This window comes from Leptodactylus fuscus, chromosome 7 (assembly GCF_031893055.1).
Source record: "Leptodactylus fuscus isolate aLepFus1 chromosome 7, aLepFus1.hap2, whole genome shotgun sequence".
Taxonomy (NCBI): domain Eukaryota; kingdom Metazoa; phylum Chordata; class Amphibia; order Anura; family Leptodactylidae; genus Leptodactylus; species Leptodactylus fuscus.
This window is the reverse complement of record NC_134271.1, coordinates 16,694,377-16,715,576: the sequence shown is the minus strand read 5'-3', so window position 1 is coordinate 16,715,576 and position 21,200 is coordinate 16,694,377. Positions and strand designations below refer to the sequence as shown.

The following is a 21,200-nucleotide window of genomic DNA, read 5'->3' as shown; positions in this document are numbered from 1 at the left end:
AACAAAAATTCTTTTTGTCTCTGTAACCCCGCAGAGTTGGTACTTTCTTACTCGGGAAGAACCTCTTTGGCGACTACCATGTCTCCCCATGCCAGATAAAACAGCTATCAGTCTGAGATCTCCCAGAAACTCCTCTCCATATCTCATGTTCCTGGACACTATAAGGAGGGCACTAGGAATAAGAGAAGTTACTCTCCAGTTTTTACATTTTCAGTGGACATAACACATGACCTTTATACAAAGTCTGGGAATTTTCCCGCTTGTGTTATCTGGATCCCTGAGCTTTTCCATTCACTGCGCCATTTCCTTTCCTTCTAACCAAGCACTAGTAGTTGGGCTGCACATATCACCCTGCACCGTGTATTACATGTCAGGGATCTGTGCAGGGCGTGTATACATACAGTCTTGTGACCTATGCCCCTCCCATCATGGGATACCAAACCTCCTGTATTAACACTTAGTATTCGCACATGCTGACCTGCACTAGTAGCATCTCCACCACTCTCATAGATCTGGACTAGCAGCGTCCTGGCGGCCATCACTGGATCACTTTTTAATCCTTTTGTTCGTCTCCTTTAATGAAGTTTTGGAACTTTACAACTTTCTGCAATGTTACGTACTTTGCCTCCACTGCTGCTGATACTGATGATGTTGTCGGTGAGTGACATGTTTAACCCATTGTTATACCCTGCAATTGGCTCAATGCAAATTACATTGGGGCAAACATTTAGAAATGGACAGGGGTGTAACCTGTGAGGTGCAGAGGACGCTGTCACACCTGGGCAGAGGAGCCTCGGGGGGCTCATAAGGTGTCACTTCCCAATATGAAGAGAGCAGTACTATACATGATATCTTGTGGTTGGGGGGCCCGGCACAGATTTTGCCTTGGGGCTGAGCAGTGATATTATGTTCACGTTACGCCTCTAGATGTGGCGCAGAAGTTGGATTAGTATTAAGTACAATAGTGTATATGACTCATCCGCTCCTATGCAATATTGTCAGCCGACCCATAAAGATGGCGCCTTACCTTGTCGCTACGATAACAAAAAGTGGGAATTTAGCAAAGGCGGGAGATAATTCGCCGGATTGCATTTACGTGCGACGATAAGCGCGCACCATCGCGATAGGTTGGCGAGTTTGTGGGTACGGCGCTGTCACTGGCAGGTCACCTGTTATCTCCTACAGGATAAGAGGACATTACCCCTAAAGGTAGACATGAATTCTAGCATATATTTAAGATTAACCCTTTATAGCCTGATTTGGTTGAATAATTTTCACAAGGGAAGGGGGGCGGGGGCCATAGGGACGTTAGGTTATTGCAAACTACATGGCATCACGGTTGTGCGGGTTTAGAAAAGCAGCGCCACACCTGTCCGCTGGTGGTATGCGGTGCCGCAACACAGAACCATTCACCACAACCCACGTGCGATGGTTCTAGAAGGAGACGGCCATGTTTTCTAGTCCAGTACAACCCCTTTAACTAGTTGCCGGCTCTTGTGTTCATGCTTATATATCTCAATACTGATCTGAACGGGGGTAGATATGTGACCGCTGACGTGCAGCGACTGCCGGTTTACCAATGTTATGACTATCGTACGCTTTGTTTTACAATCTTTATATTTGTCATGTGATGTCTATAAAATATTCCTTCTCTGTGGATTTGCTCAGCAAAGTGACCATTTAGTCAGTATCTCAGGGGTTAAACGATGGCGTCATAGAAAATCTCGTTGGAGTGCCGCCATATAACTTTACGGGAGGAGTTTCATGATGATTTCACGTATACGCCAATTTTTGAGACCATTTAATGACTTGATATGATATTCTTATATATTATGTTTGATGCTTTGCTTTAGTTTATTACTTTGCTTTATGCTTCTATGTAAATTTTTGGGACGGAGGCAAAAGAGGAGGAGCTATCTGTATGAACCAATCAAGTCACTGCTTGTATTAGCAGGAGATGGCTATGGTATGAGAGCCGGATTCTGATTGGTTGCAGTTCTGCCACTTTCTCCTTTGCACGGGTTCTGATCTCGTCCATTGTCTTGTATGACTGATGCAATCTTTTGGTTCAGGGGAAAGGGAAATCCAGACCCCCGTCCTCTCATAGTCTCAGCTGTCAAAATAAACACACGACGACGTGACAGCATGGCCGAAACTGCAACTAGTTAAAGTGACTATGAAGCTGTGGTTATTGTGGTTGGAGAACAATGGATGATACTGGGGGATGAGGCTTGGCGTGCCTCCTACCTCACTGACATACCACTAGTTGACATAGAATACATAAGTGTCCTTTGTATATTTTGGGTAGTTGTTCAGATTTCATGACACGTATAATGTTATCAGATACCAGAAGCCATAACTTTTATATGTTTCCGTCAAGGTTTACACTTGCGCTGGGCTCTCCGCTAGGGAACCTGAACGACAGAGAGCCCCTCTCCTAATACAGTGGCTACCTGCGTACCCTATAGATTATAATGGAGTCCGCCGGGTTTCAGTGGTTTTTATACTGATACCAACAGAGATAACAGTCTTCTATGCAAGAATTTTCTCTCTGACGATTTTTGCCGTTTTTTGCGTCGAAGATGTGAACCTGTGCCCCATTTTGGAATAGATTAACTGTTAAAAACTTTTTGGGGAAAGAAATAGAAAAAACATCAATTCTGCCATTGTCTTTTTATGCAATATTTTTTGTGGCATTCCCCGTGTTGCTTACATAACCTGATACATTGATTTAGCTGGCTGCTTGTTTTGCTTCTTTTTCAAAAACTAAATCCTTTTTGTGATAATAAAAATTTGTATTGTTGTTTTCCAAGATCCATAACTATTATTTTTCTTGCAATGAAATTGTCTGAGGGTTTTTTTTTTTCCAAGGCAGACCGTACAGTACAAGGGTCTGGTTTAGGGAAAAGCAATCGGCCACACTTAAATCAAAGTCCTCCAGTTCTAGTAGGTTAATATTTCAACTACCGGTGTGTTTACCTGGTTACAACGACAGACAGTATGGCCTTCCTCCTATATCACATGATGAAAGCTACATGCTATGCAAATAATCCTCCTCTTCTGGTAAAATGCAATGCAATGGCTGACACTGTATATGAGGGCATGTTTATGACACTGTATATGGTAACATCTATCTGACATTGTATGTTGGTTGGGACATGTTTATGACACTGTATACGGTAACATCTGACATTGTACGTTGGTTGGGGCATGTGGCTGACTCTGTACATGAGGGCATGTGGCTGACACTATATATGAGGGCATGTTTATGGCACTGTATATGGCAGCATGTATCTGACACTGTATGTTGGGGCATGTTTATGACACTGTATACGGTAACATCTATCTGACATTGTATGTTGGTTGGGACATGTGGCTGACTCTGTACATGAGGGCATGTGGCTGACACTACATATGAAGGCATGTTCATGACACTGTATATGGCAGCATGTATCTGACACTGTATATGGCAGCATGTATCTGACACTGTATATGGCAGCATGTATCTGACACTGTATGTTGGGCATATGTCTGACACTGAACATGAGTGGCATTCTATTTTCCATATGTAGATTGGAAGATAGAAAGAATACTGGATACCCCATAGACCCCCTTAAAATTCATTCACAGCTTTTGTGGCCATGTAATAACCAGAAGCCATGACACAAGTGTGAACAAAGCCTAGAAATCCTCTGCTTTTCTGGCACTCTGAAACTTGGCAGTATATCCTGAGATCATAGCTCCTCTCTCCCTCCCACAGCGCTGCCCCATCACCCGCAGCACCAGTCCTAGATTAACTCTTTAGAGATGATCTTGCATTGCTGTGTTTATAAGTGAATGAATTCACTTGTTCACATTCAGCAGTAATAACCCTGTATACAGCTAGTCCTGCGCTCAGCTGGGAGGTGGAGACAATTGTATCCAGTCTAGACAATGCTCTGTGAGCTAAGTCACCAGCACAAATCTTTCTGCAAGTTTCTTACAATGTATCCATTTGGAGTTTAGGCTGTTTATGTCACAGAGTATTGATTAGACTTGATACACTTGTATGCTTCGCTCACAGGGCATTGTCTAGGTTGGATGCAGTTGTATGTTTGGCTCACAAAGCATTGTCTAGGTTGGGTACAGTTATATGTTTCACTCACAGAGCATTATCTAGGCTGGGTACATTTGTATGTTTGGTTCACAGAGCATTGTCTAGGTTGGATACAGTTGTATGTTTGGCTCACAGAGCATTTTCTAGGCTGGGTACATTTGTATGTTTGGCTCACAGAGCATTGTCTAGGTTGGATACAGTTGTATGTTTGGCTCACAGAGCATTTTCTAGGCTGGGTACATTTGTATGTTTGGCTCACAGAGCATTGTCTAGGTTGGATACAGTTGTATGTTTGGCTCACAGAGCATTGTCTAGGTTGGATACAGTTGTATGTTTGGCTTACAGAACATTATCTAGGTTGGGTACAGTTGTAAGCATGGCTCACAGAGCATTTTCTAGGCTGGATACAGTTGTATGTTTGGCTCACAGAGCATTGCTTAGACTGAATATGATTGTACATTTAGCTCACAGGGTACTGTATAGACTGGATACGATTGTATGTTTGGCTCACAGAGCATTGCTTAGACTGGATACAATTGTCTCCACTTTTCAGTTTGTTATATTGTATCAATACAAGTTGCTAAAATTAGATTCCAATAAAACAGTAGGAAAGTTATTACGTAACCATGCTATACTAATGCCCCTCCCCATGTGTCTCAGTAATACCTTGATGGCAACCAAATGAATTTTTGGCATTGGGCCAGTAGCAAGAACCAGAATGACTGGTTTTGAGTAAAATTCCAGTTGCTGGTATGTCATTGTTTGTACTGTATGTATGTATGGAGGTGTCACAGCACCTTGGCTCAGTGGTTAGTACTGTAGCCTTGCAGTACCCATTTTGGACCGGAACCTGAGGTGGCCTCCGCTTCAGGTTCTGGTCCAAAAAACCCATCTGAACTTCCCCTGAGTGTTTTCTTCCATCAGGGATCTAGGTCTGTAGGGCAGACAATTCTGTAAGGGCAGTATTTTTCCACTACTGTGTTTTGCAAGTGATGTAACTGAGTATAGTGCCCGCACCGCCGGCTCTGCTGCACCGCCCTTCTTGAGGTTACAGTAACATTGTAATGATACGTCACTACACAACCACTTCACCTAGTCATGCGGTCGTCCCCACACCCACTATGACAATTCATGTCTAGAATACAAGTTCTGGTGGTGGTGGTGGAGGGGGAGGGGGGAAGTTCAGGTTAAGTTTACAAACCCTGTATGTTAAAATCCTATTCTTGCTACGTTGCTGAGGGTTGGTAAATTGTGCGGACTGAGCCAAGACTTAAAGGGGTTGTGCAAAATTACAAAAAGATACTACTTTATTTTTTCACTAAATCACTACCACAGTTGTCCATGAGCCTTGTCTGTTGCAGGTTAGCCTCATTAAAGTGAATTAGGAGTTTGCTTGTAATTCCAAGTACAGCCCATGATCATGAGGGGCGCTGTTTCTGGTTCCAGATATTTTTTTTTTAAATTCTGGACCACTCCTTTAAGGTGCTCATACACATTAGGCTGTATTTGATGAAAATACACAATTTCACTGATGATTATTTTAGCTGACTGATGATACGCCACCATTGTCAGATACAAGGTAAGCGTGGCTGTGTTACAAGACAGGGATAGCGTTGATGGAGAGAAACTCAGCAATTATTCCCCATCTCCAGGTGGGCCCCAGACCTCTGGCCATATACCCTTGGACCCCACACTGACATCAGCATGACCCTGAGTAGCCAGAATGATGCCACCAGCAGGGTGTGATGATCCACAGGTTAGGCGATGTCTTTATCACTCCAGTAGTTTTAGTTTTTTTTCTTCAGGACTATGATATTAATTACTGCGGTCTCTTTACTACTTACCAAGCACAGCGCCACACGCTGCATTGTGGCTTTACCTGTTATTGCATTAGTTGAATGAAACTGAGCTGTAGTATGGCCACGTGACCTCAGGGGCTTGAGAAGAGGAAACAGATTTCCGGAAAATCACTTTAAAAGCCAGGGCTCCATGGGCCGGAAACGAGGTGGGGAAAATTGTGGTGTTATACAGTACAGGCAAAGTGGATGGGATTCATAACTCTGCAGTTAAAACCGTAGCACGGACACGCTGCAATTTCCAAAACCGGCGCGCTTTTGGAAATCGCAGCATGTCAATTATATCTACAGAAATGCGGGCGGCTTTCCCGTAGATATAATGGTAACAGAAAGTCCGCGGAGGAAAACCGTGATGCGTTCCTGCCGCAATTATTCCCACAGCGCTTTAGAGCTGCGGATCGTCCCATGGGGGCCTAAAATTAAGGCCCCCTGTAGCGAGCCACAGTCCAAAAGGCTGCGGGAAAAAAACGTTCTTTTTTATACGTATACGGAAAACGCCACTATAGGTATAACAGACACGCTGCGATTTAGAAAAACGCAGCGGTTTTTGAAATTGCAGCATTTTCACTGCGGATATTTTTCTGCAATGTGTGGACGGGATTAGCAGGATTCCCATGCCCTTTGCAGGTAGTGTAAACAACGCCACGGTTTTCGCTGCGGTGCTTAGAGGACTTGTCAGTGTCGTTCCCTCCCCCTCCTTCCTTAGGATACATTACAACTCTTAGTACAAGGAAACAGAATAGAAAATCTGTGCTCTGTCTTGAGGCCGGTCCGGTGTGACATTTAGAACTGATAACACACAAGATCCCTCATAGAACACAATAGATTCCTTTATAATTAAATGTCCTGCGTCATCAAATCCATGAGTCATGGCGAAAATACTTGGTGAAAGAGGCGATCTGATTGGCTGCCAGGAACAACACCCTCTGCTCTTGTACGTGTTTGTTTTCTGGCCAAAATCTCGGGCAAATCACATCCTGCCAGATACATGTAGACCGACCAATGACGGATACAAAGGTGCAAATTAAGGACTAAATTGGTGCAGACATTGCAAAGTGTTTCACTACAAACTTTCAAATTTTTATATTTTTTTAATCCGGTTGTACAGATGGAAATATTAATAGAATGATGGAATATTTGTGTAAATGTAGACCATTTTTGGATCACATTATGCTACATTTGTCCCATTGGAACCGACGTGGTAAAAGAACATGATCCATTTATGGCCATCGATATAGAAAATATTTATTAGCCCCTAATGATCAAACTGATTTGGATAGAATCAGATTCAACCCAAATTTTCTTCAGATCCCATATATTAGGTGGTGACCCAGTGGAGGTGTGAAAAAATGACAGTTGTGCTCACTTATCTTCACCTCTTCTGGACATTTCCGTGATGTCCAGTGCTGTCTCTGGGTCCTCTTCCAGGTGACACCAGGTGCCCCAGGGACACAGCTGAGGCCAAAACTTGCATAGGAACATGATGTTGGTGTGCCCCATGTGGCCAATGACAGGCCTTATAGGTGACCCCGCAGCATGTGATGTCACCCAGAAGGCTGGAAGAGGCCAAAAGAGGACCCAGAGGGAGCGGCAGACACCATCCCTGTGCCTGCACCCATTATACTCTGGGGTCTAAAGATTAGATTGGGGTCTAAGGTCTAAACTTACTTGACCCAAAAACAATTTTTTAGGCCCAAAACTAAATGAAACTTCAGAGGTTCATCATTTGTATTCAATTATATTATCTTCACCCGATCACTTTTACTTTGGGGAATCCCGCCCGTACTGACTGTGAGTTGACACAGATTTCCACCACTTTCCTTCAGTGCATAGGTGAGAAAAATCCCCTAGATTAAAAAAAAACATCTTGAGTCTATGAAGTTGATGTATTGGAGGTTTTAGAAGGAAGTTGTGCACATAAGGAAGTCCCATTGATCTAGTGCATGGGATGAACATCAAAATCTCTAGTGCAAATTACTAAAGTGACTGCAATGGCTACTTTTTATGGATATGGGCTAAAGTGTCTAAAATTGCCAAAAGTATCTTTTTAGCCAAAGATCCTGGAGCAGGCAGCCAAGGACCACCAGCCTAACAACAGAGAGCCCACTTAGCATATTGGGTGCTGCAGCTAACAGAACTGATTGCCCAGGAATGGTGGGGGCTAGAGAAAAAAAAAATCACAACTATGCTGAGATCAGTGGTGAAAGGTCCTTTGTAAAGTGGCCACCACAAGGTAGGCTACAACACCAGGATTGATGGAGAGTGGTCACAGGATATACAGTGGTGACATAATATCAGGTTTGTAGCTACAGATTTGTATGTTCTGCTTTTCGAACAGGTTTTATCTGCGCTTCCAGCAAAGCTCCACAATGCTCAAGCCCATAATAGGACGTCACGGGATAAGGAATGCTACGAAGATGAATACTGGCACAAAGGAAAATGCTGCATAACCTGTCCGGCAGGTAACATTGTTATAGAAGTGTCCCAGAAAATATGATATAATTGGAAAATTTTGCAAAAATTGGGAGTGCACAGAGAATTATAGTGGATCTATCAGGACTCCTGTAGGTCTCTTTCAGGAAATATTTGCATTTTCTAAGAATATGGAGTATCTTTTCTTAGAACTCTGTGCTGTACCATTCTTATAAAAAAACCAAAAACTTGATAGTCTTCAGTAGTTGATACCTTTTTAATGGCTAACTAATAATGATGATATGCTGGATCTGGTGACAGTATAACCTATCTATCTGCAGGGCTGGGGTGATATGCTGGTTCTGGTGACACTAACCTATCTATCTGCAGGACTGGGGTGATATGCTGGATCTGGTGACAGTATAACTTATCTATCTGCAGGGCTGGGGTGATATGCTGGGTCTGGTGACACTAACCTATCTATCTGCAGGACTGGGGTGATATGCTGGGTCTGGTGACAGTAACCTATCTATCTGCAGGGCTGGGGTGATATGCTGGTTCTGGTGACAGTAACCTATCTATCTGCAGGACTGGGGTGATATGCTGGTTCTGGTGACAGTAACCTATCTATCTGCAGGACTGGGGTGATATGCTGGGTCTGGTGACAGTAACCTATCTATCTGCAGGACTGGGGTGATATGCTGGTTCTGGTGACACTAACCTATCTATCTGCAGGGCTGGGGTGATATGTTGGGTTCCGGTTCCCCTTAAGGGAATCTTACTGTAGCTGTCTTTGCAGGAGTAACATTTTTTCCATTGTATATTATTTCTTGTACCAGGCACCTACGTCTTTGCACCTTGCACTGAGAACCATGCCCGTGGAATGTGTAAGGACTGCGCTCCAGGAGAATATTTCACTGCTGGCCCCAATGGACTGGAGCAGTGCGAGCCTTGCCTCATCTGTACAGATGGTAATGTACATGTAGTGCTAACAACATAACAAGTGGAGCATTTTACACGGATCACAGGCGGTCCAGATACTTGGACTCGACCACAGTACATTAATATGTGTGTGTGTGTGGGGGGGCAGCTCCAAGTATTCATATGTTTCTGAACTGACTCAATGAGCTGTACATTTTAGGGGCTCCACATTGCACCCACTAAAAGGGGGGGTCCATGTGGGAAAGAGGTTAGCTACTTCCAATGCCGATAATAAATACTATACTTCCCAGTATTCATTTTTATCCTTGGTGTCTTTGTAGTGTTTGTATATCTGGTTCTTTGGTCTTTGTTTATTTGGTCATGTTTGTGTCACCCATGTATTTGGGTTGCAGCCCGAAGTTCCAACTTGTAACTCCTGTTTTACTGATTGGACCCATGCCGATTCTTCTTATGTTTGTAACTGTTTTTCTATTATATTGTAAAAGTTTTCTTCTATTCAATAAAAATCATATTTAAAATTTTTATCCTTAGCAAAAACTGGCAGGAATGTCACCAGGAGTACATTTTTTCCATTGTTTATTAGTACATATGGCTCACTGGTTCTATCCTTTCTGTGTTGCAGATAAAGTATTGGTGCAGGCGTGTACCCCAAAATCCAATGCAGTATGTGAATGCAAACCCGGTTATTATTGTAGCCCTGACGAACCCTGTGAAATGTGTAATCGCTGTTCAAGGTATAGTATACGATGCAAATTGGAAAAAGCCCAAAAATAGATCACCCTGATATGATACATTGTAACACGTCAGTGAATGCAGCAACGTTCCACCAATGTTCCGCCGATAGAAATATGAAGATCTTTCTACATCAAAGGCCCTGTTCTGCCATATCTGCATTCAGGATTCCTTTCAGGAAGTCCGATTGCCCCCCCCCCCCCCCGAACGGAAACCTATACATATTAAAAAGCAGTTACCTGGAAAAACCGCGGACCCTATAGACTATAATGGGGTCCGTGTGGTTTCTACTTGGTTTCCTCATGAAACATGCAGAGAGAAAAGTCCTACAAGCAGCGAATTTCTCTCGACATGATTCGTGCGGAAACCACACGGACCCCATTACAGTCTATGGGGTCCGCAGGTTTCCTTAGGTAACCACTTTTTAATGTATATAGGTTTGCGTTTGGGGGGGCCCCAAGCGGACTCCCCGAATGAAAACCCGAACGCTGATGTGGACCGGGCCAAAGAGCCTTTCCACTGAAAAGATTATAGAGATGAGCGAACACTATTCGAAACAGCCGTTTCGATTAGCACGCTCCCATAGAAATGAATGGACGTAGCCAGAACATGGGGGGTTAAGCGGCCGGCCACCGGCAAAGTCGGCGTGCAGGCCACTTCCATTCATTTCTATGGGAGCGTGCTATTCGAAAGAGCTGTTTCGAATAGTGTTCGCTCATCTCTAGAAAAGAACCCTTCCTCTCTTACAGGGTCTATAAGAAGGAGGTTGCCCTAATTGGTTAACCCTTTAATTTAACTCGCACCTGTAAGGTGACCTTCAACCCGGTGATAAAAACCTGTGGGCACCAAAACCTCCCACATAAAAAAAGAGGTCCAGATGGAAATGGAGTTGTCTTATATGATTATTCCATGTGCCGATGCCCCGGTATAACCAATGGCCCTGCTGGAGTATGAAGAAGGGCCTATGTTGAATCATGGATACAGTTGCATCCTCCCTTGCTTGACTAAAGGGGGCCTCAAATTTGACCTAGTACTTAATATTTGTGTTGCCACATCTTATTATTTGGGTTACAGATATATACAGTCCTATGAAAAAGTTTGGGCACCCCTATTAATCTTAATCATTTTTAGTTCTAAATATTTTGGTGTTTGCAACAGCCATTTCAGTTTGATATATCTAATAACTGATGGACACAGTAATATTTCAGGATTGAAATGAGGTTTATTGTACGAACAGAAAATGTGCAATATGCATTAAACCAAAATATGACCAGTGTATGGACACCTCAACAGAAAAGTGACATTAATATTTAGTAGATCCTCCTTTTGCAAAGATAACAGCCTCTAGTCGCTTCCTGTAGCTTTTAATCAGTTCCTGGATCCTGGATGAAGGTATTTTGGACCATTCCTCTTTACATAACAATTCAAGTTCAGTTAAGTTAGATGGTCGCCGAGCATGGACAGCCCACTCTCAAATGATCTGAAAACAAAGATTGTTCAACATAGTTGTTCAGGGGAAGGATACAAAAAGTTGTCTCAGAGATTTAACCTGTCAGTTTCCATTGTGAGGAACATAGTAAGGAAATGGAAGACCACAGGGACAGTTCTTGTTAAGCCCAGAAGTGGCAGGCCAAGAAAAATATCAGAAAGGCAGAGAAGAAGAATGGTGAGAACAGTCAAGGACAATCCACAGACACCTCCAAAGAGCTGCAGCATCATCTTGCTGCAGATGGTGTCACTGTGCATCGGTCAACAATACAGCGCACTTTGCACAAAGGGAAGCTGTATGGGAGAGTGATGAGAAAGAAGCCGTTTCTGCACGTACGCCACAAACAGAGTCGCCTGAGGTATGAAAAAGCACATTTGGACAAGCCAGCTTCATTTTGGAAGAAGGTCCTGTGGACTGATGAAACAAAAATTGAGTTGTTTGGTCATACAAAAAGGCGTTATGCATGGTGTCCAAAAAAAACAGCATTCCAAGAAAAACACATGCTACCCACTGTAAAATTTGGTGGAGGTTCCATCATGCTTTGGGGCTGTGTGGTCAATGCCGGCACCGGGAATCTTGTTAAAGTTGAGGGTCACATGGATTCCACTCAGTATCAGCAGATTCTTGAGAATAACATTCAAGAATCAGTGACGAAGTTGAAGTTACGCCGGGGATGGATATTTCAGCAAGACAATGATCCAAAACACCGCTCCAAATCCTCAGGCATTCATGCAGAGGAACAATTACAATGTTCTGGAATGGCCATCCCAGTCCCCAGACCTGAATATCATTGAACATCTGTGGGATGATTGGAAGCGGGCTGTCCATGCTCGGCGACCATCTAACTTAACTGAACTTGAATTGTTTTGTAAAGAGGAATGGTCCAAAATACCTTCATCCAGGATCCAGGAACTGATTAAAAGCTACAGTAAGTGACTAGAGGCTGTTATCTTTGCAAAAGGAGGATCTACTAAACATTAATGTCACTTTTCTGTTGAGGTGCCCATACTTTTGCACCGGTCATATTTTGGTTTAATGCATATTGCACATTTTCTGTTAGTACAATAAACCTCATTTCAACCCTGAAATATTACTGTGTCCATCAGTTATTAGATATATCAAACTGAAATGGCTGCTGCAAACACCAAAATATTTAGAACTAAAAATGATTAAGATTAATAGGGGTGCCCAAACTTTTTCATAGGACTGTATATAATGTAGACCCATCTGCCAGACCTGAGACGTAACTAGACCATGTATCTCTCCTAAGGTGCGGTGACGGTCAACGAATTAAGAAGCCTTGTACCTCAACTACTGATACAGTTTGTGAAAACATCAATACACCAATTTCTACCTCAACCAAAGCCAACGTGAAGGACGGACAGACTGGTACTGTCTACATTTTATGTAATTCAGGGGCAACTTGTACTGATATTTCTCCATCCCAAAGCTTGGGTATCCATGACAGTGACACCCTGGGTTGTGCGATAGGAGGGCGATATATGCAATGAGCATTTCCAAGGAAGGGATGTCAATGAGCCCTTGGCTGAATCTACGATTGGTACCAATGTACCCTCTAAGCTGGTGAGTTAGGGAGCTGGGCATTACTTTGTCAAAGATGGGGATACATCTGCACTACCAACTAGATAGCATAATAAACACTGCACCAATTGCCCCAGTGTGTCCTCATACTACCTGTATACCCCAATATCCCACATTAGTAACCCAAGTTGTATCATGTTGGTACCCCCCAGCGTAAACCTTATATTGGTATACCTACCCCCATTTTCTATGTAAGGTCTAGTCTTAACATTCACTACATGTAATAATTTTTTGTGTTCTTCAGTCCCGGTGCCCGTAGATTCTTCCAAGAACATAACTGGAGACAAAGCAGGTAAGAGAACACAGAAGATTCCTGTGTAAGTTCTTGCTTTTAACTTTCACTATTTATAATAATTTTTCATTGTTTTTAGCGCCGAAGTCTGAAGATTTTACAAATTATGTACCTGAACCCAGAACAGGTAAGTGAAGAGAGAAGTGGATTCCTAGGCAGAAAAAGATTTGGAAGATGTAAAGATTATGGCCCGGCAGAACGAATTGGTGTAAATAGGAGTGTAACGTGTGCCTCCATTTATAAAAGCTGCCTCTCATAAATGGATATCACGTCTGAATAAAAGAAACTTTGTAACAGATCTTATTAGAGAAATCTGATTCCTTCTCCACTTATCAGGCTGAGTTACTTTTTCACATAGAAGTCTATAGAGAGGGGAGGAGCCTGCTGGAAAAGACTGCTATACAGTGAATGGGGGAGCTCTTCTAATAGAGCTGTTAGACTCTACCACCACACATAATGAGGCAGTAAATCTGCCGGCCCCCCACTGTCTCCATAGACTTCTGTATGAGGCTAAAGACATTATGGATAAACAGTTGTGGAGATAAGGAGGAGGAAAGCAGCCTGGAAAGTGGAGACAGAAACAAATTTCTTTAATAAAATATGTTACAATGTTTCTTATATTCACGTTTGCTATTCACTTATGGAAAGTTGTGCTATAAGCGGAGGTACACTTTAAGTGAGTCCCTGTTATTTTCTCTGTAGACATCAAGAGCTGCATTCAAAGTGCTGTTGGTTGCTTCTTCCTTTATCCCTGTCATTGTTTGCTCACTGTTACAAATAAATAAGAAGGATATAATGTACATTGGTTTGGAGGAGCAGAATATTTCTTCTCTATTTACACATAAAGCTGCATTCTCTGTTTTTGGACAGAAGTGTCTTGTTTGGGTAAAACTAGAACTAGAGTTGACCATGCATATTAGATTGATGTCCATTGAATGTCCTGCAGATTTTGGTGCGATTGGCCAACTATCTAATGTGTATGGTGATCTTCCAATCATTCCTGACAGTAGGGATGAGATAGGGCCAGGGGAAAGGAGGAAGCGGGCAAATGCAGGAAACCAACTAAGGACCCGTCACCAGGGGCCATACATAGAACTGACAGCTTGTTGATGTAAGGATTTTTGTTTGGCTCACTCTTCAATGTACATTTTTTATTTTCAGAGCCAACCAAACCACCGGATGACCCAGCGGGATCGTGTAAGTGGAACAAATTGACTAATGACTGGGGTGGAGGGTGACTTCAATTTTAGCCTTAGAGAAGCAGAACCTGCCAATGTCAGTCAATGAGACAGTGGTCATGTGGGCGTCACATTATTACAGGACATGGTGGGATGGAGCAGCGGCGTCTAGTCTGCTATTCTATACCATTTTTTGCGATATACTGTCATATATAATGGTCAGATGGAATTGAAAGAAAATACTCTACTGTCCCCTTACTGACTAGTTGAACCCTATGGGCACTTTAGTGTGTAGGTTCTGCTGGGACAGAAAATGTGAGCAGGTATTTTCTATGGAACATGCACTTCTTTGTTTTTACTATTTTTCATCTTTTTCCTATTTCACAGATTTGTATATAACACTTCCCGTAGTGTTTAGTCTCCTCTTACTAGCGATAATCTTTGGAATCTTTCTTTACAAAAGTAAGTAATAGTGTTCATAGGAAAACTGTATACATGTTCTTTATGTACTGAATTATTTCAGATCGATAGTAAAGGCCTAATACCAAGCTGTATTTGTTTCTTTTAGGAAAAACTAAAGATAAGAATGAGGTGAGAAGCAGATATATTATTACTAATCACAATATAGTGCACCATTACCTGCGTACCTATAAAGCCTCCTATATAAATCATCATCCCCTGCACACATAGTAAACCTCACTCTTTATTCCCTATGCACATTTGAAGCCTCCTGTATAAATCATCATCCCCTACACAGATATAAAGCCTCTTATATAAATCATCACCCCCTGCACACAAATTAAACCTTCTATAAAACTCATCATCCCCTGCACACATATTGAACCTTCTATACATCTCATAATCCCCTAAACATATATAAAGTTTCCTATCTAAATCATCATCCCTGCACAAATATTAAATCTCACTCATTATTCCCTATGCACATTTGAAGCCTCCTGTATAAATCATCATCCCCTGCACACATATAAAGCCTCTTATATAAATCATCATCCCCTGCACACATATAAAGCCTCCTATATAAACCATCATTCCCTGCACACATACGGCCTCCTTTATAAATCATCATTAAAGAGGGCTTTTCATCACAGTGCTCTGAATTCAGTTGGTTTCCTGGTATGAGCCCCGGGACAGGAGATTTCGGTGCAGTTAATTTCGGCATATCTCCCCACTGTCAGAAGGGTGGGCCTTACAGTTCAGCATCATTACTGGGCTGTGAGGAACGCTCCCATGACTGTACTCTTCCATAGACTTGTACCGTTGCAGTGGGCGTTCCTTCTGACAGTGGGGAGATATTGTTGCCGAAATTAACGGCACTAATATTTCCAGCACTGGAGCACATACCGGCAAAATGGACCGTGTGCTGACTTCAGTGCAGTGTCAGCTTTCTAGCAGTCTCTAATACTGCACATCTATGAGGACATGAAAGATCCTCTTAAAAGCTTCCTATATAAATCATGTACCCATATAACATCCATATAGAGCCACCTTTCTTATATGGCACCAACATAATCTTCAGCGCTGTACACAGATTGTCACTAGTCACATATAATCCACAGCACTATATAGGATAAAGTGAAACTGAAGATTATTGAATGTTATATACTAGACACGATTCCAAATATTAACATCCCTTTAACAGACCCTTTGAAGGCTGTGTGATGTTTTGGTGTTGCAGGCTTGGGGACGTCGTGTGACCGCCATCTGTTTTCCTCATAATCAGAATTCTCTGATCCCTGACACACTGAATAACAGTGCACACAGTTCGCTATACTTTGTGCAAAGTGAGGGAAAAGATCCAAAAGAGGAGGAAGTCCCCCCAGAACAGCAGCGCCTCATGCCTCCGGTAGGTTTCCTGTTTAGGAATACTTCTAATTGTTACATGTGTCATGCGTCTGTTCCAGAAGCCGCCTCCTATCCGTTCCGATGGTTGTGAGGAAAAGCAGACAAAGGTCTCCTGACAGTAATCTAGCACATGATCCTCAGCTACAGGGAAAGTACCTGGAGGAACTCCGCTGCACAGTCACTTATATCAGGGAATGTGCAGAGGTGAAAGGGGTTGTCGCTCACTGTCTACAATCCCATTTCTTAACAAAATCTTCCACCAACTTTATATGGCCACTAGAAAACTTTGCACAAATCAATAGTACAGACAGATATAAGAAGCAATGTAATAGATCTTATGAAAAATACTTCTTTCTCCACTTAGTCTCTTTTTACCTCCTTAAAGGGAAAATGTTGCCTTAATTCATGAAATTTAGTACATTTTCTGATGTTTTTATTTTCCAATTGTCATTTTTTAAATTCTATTTTCTGTACATGATTATTATAGCGTGACATTATAGCATCTAGTCTCTACCCACCAGCTCAAGGAGAATCTTTGCTTGGCCTGGTGTAGATTATGTAGCCTAACTGTGGTTATGAGGAAGGACCTCCAATAGCTCCTTCTCACACTTGGGGTGCAGCAGTCGGTCACTGACAGTGCTGCCCAGTGCCGTCAAGGTCTCATACATGGGGTGGGATTTGTTCTCCCGCATGGAGGTCACCACGGACAATGTCCTTCTGTCACCCACCACCTGTACTGGGTCCAAGGGGCTCCCCAGGACAGAGCTGGCCCTCCTGATCAGCCTGTCAAGTCTATTTCTGTCCCTGGTTGATATACTGCTCCCTCAGCAGGCCACACCGAAAAAGATGGCTGAAGCAACCACAGAGTTGAAAAAGTCCCTAAGAAGTGTCCTCTGGACTCCGAAGGCCCTCAGCCTCCTGAGCAGGTAGAGCCTGCTGTGGCCCTTTCTTTGCAGCGCCTCCAGGTGATCAGCCCAGTCCAGTTTATTATTGGTACTTATAGGTCTTGACTATCTCATGTATCTCCATGTATGACCCTTGGGTCTCCATCAGGATCGGATCACTTCTCCATTTACCAAAGTCCACCACCATCTCCTTGGTCTTCCCAGCATTAATCCTGGCTGGTTCCGCTGGCACCAGTCCACAAAGTCCCGGTTTAAGTCTCTGTACCCCCTATCGTCACCGTCAGTGATGAGGCCTACTATTGCAGAGTCATCGGAGTACTTTTGTAGGTATTTAGAGTAATCCCCTATGTACTGGATAGCAGATAACGGTCAGATCAGCGGTGGTCCAACCAGTGGGACTCCCAATGCTCATGAAAACAGATGTCCATCCACCATGTGAGTGGACCGTCCTGATATCCTATATGTTTTTCACCTTTCCAGGAACACAGGAACGTTGAAATTGGCAATACTCAGCAAGCAGTGCCTGCTGTACCCATAGCTCAGAGCGAGCCCAACGAGGGCAATGGGTTAGAGTGTCAATGTATGGATGATGTGGAGGATGAGGAAAACTCCCAACTGGGAAAAGTAAGTTATATATTATCTGATATGTGTTGTACTAATGTTAAGGGCCCCACGTAGCGCTGTGGAAAAACCAAAGGCAGAAACGCATTGTGTTATTTTTTTACATAGTGGTTTTCACAGAAGGTCGGCAGAGTTTTCCTCTGTGATCTACATGAACATATCCCAAGAGATATCTACAATTCATTATTTTTGTATTTTTTTTTGCAGATCTGTAAAGAATGTAACCTGCCCCAACCATGTGATCAGCGTAAGTATAGGATGGATCGTACTAGTGTTTATATTCATTTAAGCTTCTTAAAGGGGTTTTCTATTCCGGTTATGAATTAATCACTAGAGATGAGCGAGTAGTATTCGATCATATACCTCCCCTGCATAGTTATTGGTGTACTCGGTCGAATGACACGCGGTAAACGGAGTAAAAATTCGATGCCCCTCTCACCTTCCCTGGAGCTTTTTTTACACCAATAATTATGCAGGGGAGGTATTCAATCAAATACTACTTGCTCATCTCTATTGATCACGGGGGGTCCAGTTGCTTTCTGTTCTTGAAATCCAGTGTCAGATTGCAGTTCCTTTGCTCCACCAGATAAAATAATTCTGTGGGCCACCCTCCAAAAACCCCTAGGACATAGACCATAGTAGCCTTCAAATGGTGTGTCTTTTGGACCATTATTTTGTCAGAGTCTGGGCCCACTGAGGATCCTTTGGTACTCTGGTGGGCCCATCCAACACTTATGGTGTCCATTGAGTGTTCCTATGTGATAGCAGCTCAGAGGTGAATCCTTATTATAGTCTTCTCCTACATAAACTCCATTATCCCTAACTTTTTTTAAAAAAATTTCAAAACCCAAGATCGTGCTTTCTCTTACCAAAGTGCAAAAAAAAAAACGTGAGGAAGTGCCACGCAAAAGGTGCACAAGGTTGCAGTCCTTGGCAAACCCACTCTAAAAAGAGAAAGCCCTCCGAACCTCTCCAACCCTTCAAGCCAGCTAAAGGCCCTAAGAGGGTCAGGGACTGTGGTTCCTCCTCACTGAAGGAAGACCCATCTTGTTCCTGACTCCACTCAGAGTCCACGAAGGAGCCAACAATTGTTTGGGCAAGGGATGCAGGGGAGGAGGGTACCAGTATGGCCATATGTCCCTTTCAGCTAAATCTCAGGAGGGTCCCATAAGAGCATCCAGATCTCTTGACCCTAGTGGACAAACTGTGACTAACACACAGTGGAAAAAATAGAGAATCTGGAATGGGGTTCAACAAAGTGAACATCCCCCTTAAGAATCCTACTCATGGATTTTAACGCCAGTATCCTTAGGCTACATAAATGAAAGCATTGATCATTTAATGACTTGACATTAGAGATGAGCGAACACTAAAATGTCCGAGGTTCAAAATCCGATTCGAACAGCCGCACACTGTTCGACTGTTCGAACAGATTTCGAACCCCATTATTGTCTATGGGGGGAAATGCTCGTTTCAGGGGTACGCAAAATTCGATAAAATTATACTTACCAAGTCCACGAGTGACGGTCGGGCTGGATTCTCCTTGAAGTCTTCTCCCGGCACAGCGCCCCCGCAGTGTCTACTGGCTGGAATTCACTCTGCCTAGGCATCGGGGCCTAGGCAGAGCCGACTGCGCATGCGCAGTCGGCTCTGCCGGGCCCGACGCCTGAGCAGAGCCGACTGTGCATGCAGTAAGGTAAGAGAAGAACCAGCGTTGATTGGCAGAATGTATAGCATTCTGCCAATCAACGCTGGTTCTGCATCGAACCTTAAACTTCGAACAGCTAGTAGTGTTCGATCGAGTACGAGTATTTCGAACACCGTAGTATTCGATCGAACACTACTCCCTCATCTCTACTTGACATCGATCACACCCTTGAAGGATGAAGCTAAAAGTTGGGCTTGAAAATCTGTAGAGCTGTTATATATAAATACCTTTACTTATTATTTTAGTTAGCTCCCATGATGCATCACTCTCAACTAACACCTTCCTGGTTGGGCTTAGCTAGAGCAAGACTATGACAACTAGTTCCAAACTCAGAGAAATGAGATAATATTATAACTATATCATCTTACATATGGACGCAGCATGAACCAGCTAAACAGATTTTGGGGTGCTTTAAAGAGGACCTATCACCTCCTGTACAATCCCCAGCTCTTTGCACCGGTTCACTGAGCCTATTGCAGTTGGAATTTTTTCTCTAGCCCCAACCGTTCTCGAGCAATTAGTGCTGTTAATTTCAGCATAATATAAGCTAATATGGCTCCCTACTGTGAGGTGGGCGGTTCTAGGCTGGAGCAGACAGACAAGGACCACCCATATAACAGTAGGGAGCGTGAGTAGGATACTGGATGCTGAGACTACCAGAAATGATTTCTCAGGAACGGTGGGGGCTAGAGAAAAAATTCCAACTGCACCAGAATCAGTGGAGTGGGGTCTATTGAAGGATGTAAATAGTAGGATCTGGTGTAGGTGATGAAAGGCCCCCTTTAAGCCATAACTATAGCTAAAAAATATCAAACCAAAAAGATGGGTTTTTTTTAATCCACAGTTTATGTGTTTGTCTCTTTCAGAGTGGGATATTTTTTTCTACGCTGTCACTGACAACGTTGCTCCGGAAAGAATCCTGGAGCTTGTGCGAAAGCTGCACCTCCATAGAGCTGCACAGACTCATACAATACGGGATAACCCTAATAACTGTAAAGAACAAAACTATACGTTACTTAGCCAATGGAGGATTCAAAAGGGAACACAGGCCTCTATGAAAGCCGTGCTTAAGGAGCTAATGGATATGGACCTAGCGGGATGCTGCGAAAATATTGTAAATACCTTAAGAAGTAAAAATATTCCTATAAATTAGTAATAGAAAAGGTTTTTAGGTTTCTGGTTTGACTGACCAGACAACTTCGATGTTCCTTGGATGAACTTAACGTGGTTGGTCAAATTGGTACATAAATATGGCTTCTTTGCTTAACTCTGTCCACCATTTTATCATGGCTGGAACAAAGGGCTTTTCTAAGATCCTTCATTTTCAAGGCCCGGGATTGCAACTGACTATGATGTAGCCTTCAGGAAAAAGATCAGAAGCGAGTACCTGTTCCTGCACCAGATCTGATAGTCTTTGTTCATGGTGCCTGAGCGATATAACACTGAGCTTCACTGCATATAACTTTATGAATGTCGTACTATGTAAGTTATGGGGCTGATACCT

The 21,200-nt window shown here is 43.0% G+C and overlaps 1 protein-coding gene across 1 annotated transcript; it reads left to right on the top strand.

Moving 5' to 3' along the window:
* The first annotated feature begins 492 nt into the window (after nucleotides 1–492).
* Nucleotides 493–20,849, top strand: LOC142212507 (tumor necrosis factor receptor superfamily member 1A-like). The gene is made up of 14 exons (XM_075280466.1): nucleotides 493–657; nucleotides 8,291–8,414; nucleotides 9,204–9,335; nucleotides 9,929–10,040; nucleotides 12,798–12,916; nucleotides 13,374–13,421; nucleotides 13,501–13,548; nucleotides 14,583–14,618; nucleotides 14,987–15,061; nucleotides 15,168–15,190; nucleotides 16,296–16,463; nucleotides 17,848–17,991; nucleotides 18,196–18,235; nucleotides 20,563–20,849. Exons 1-14 carry the CDS (start codon nucleotides 610–612, stop codon nucleotides 20,847–20,849), a joined length of 1,404 nt encoding a protein of 467 aa, XP_075136567.1. The 5' UTR covers nucleotides 493–609.
* The last annotated feature ends 351 nt before the right edge of the window (nucleotides 20,850–21,200 follow it).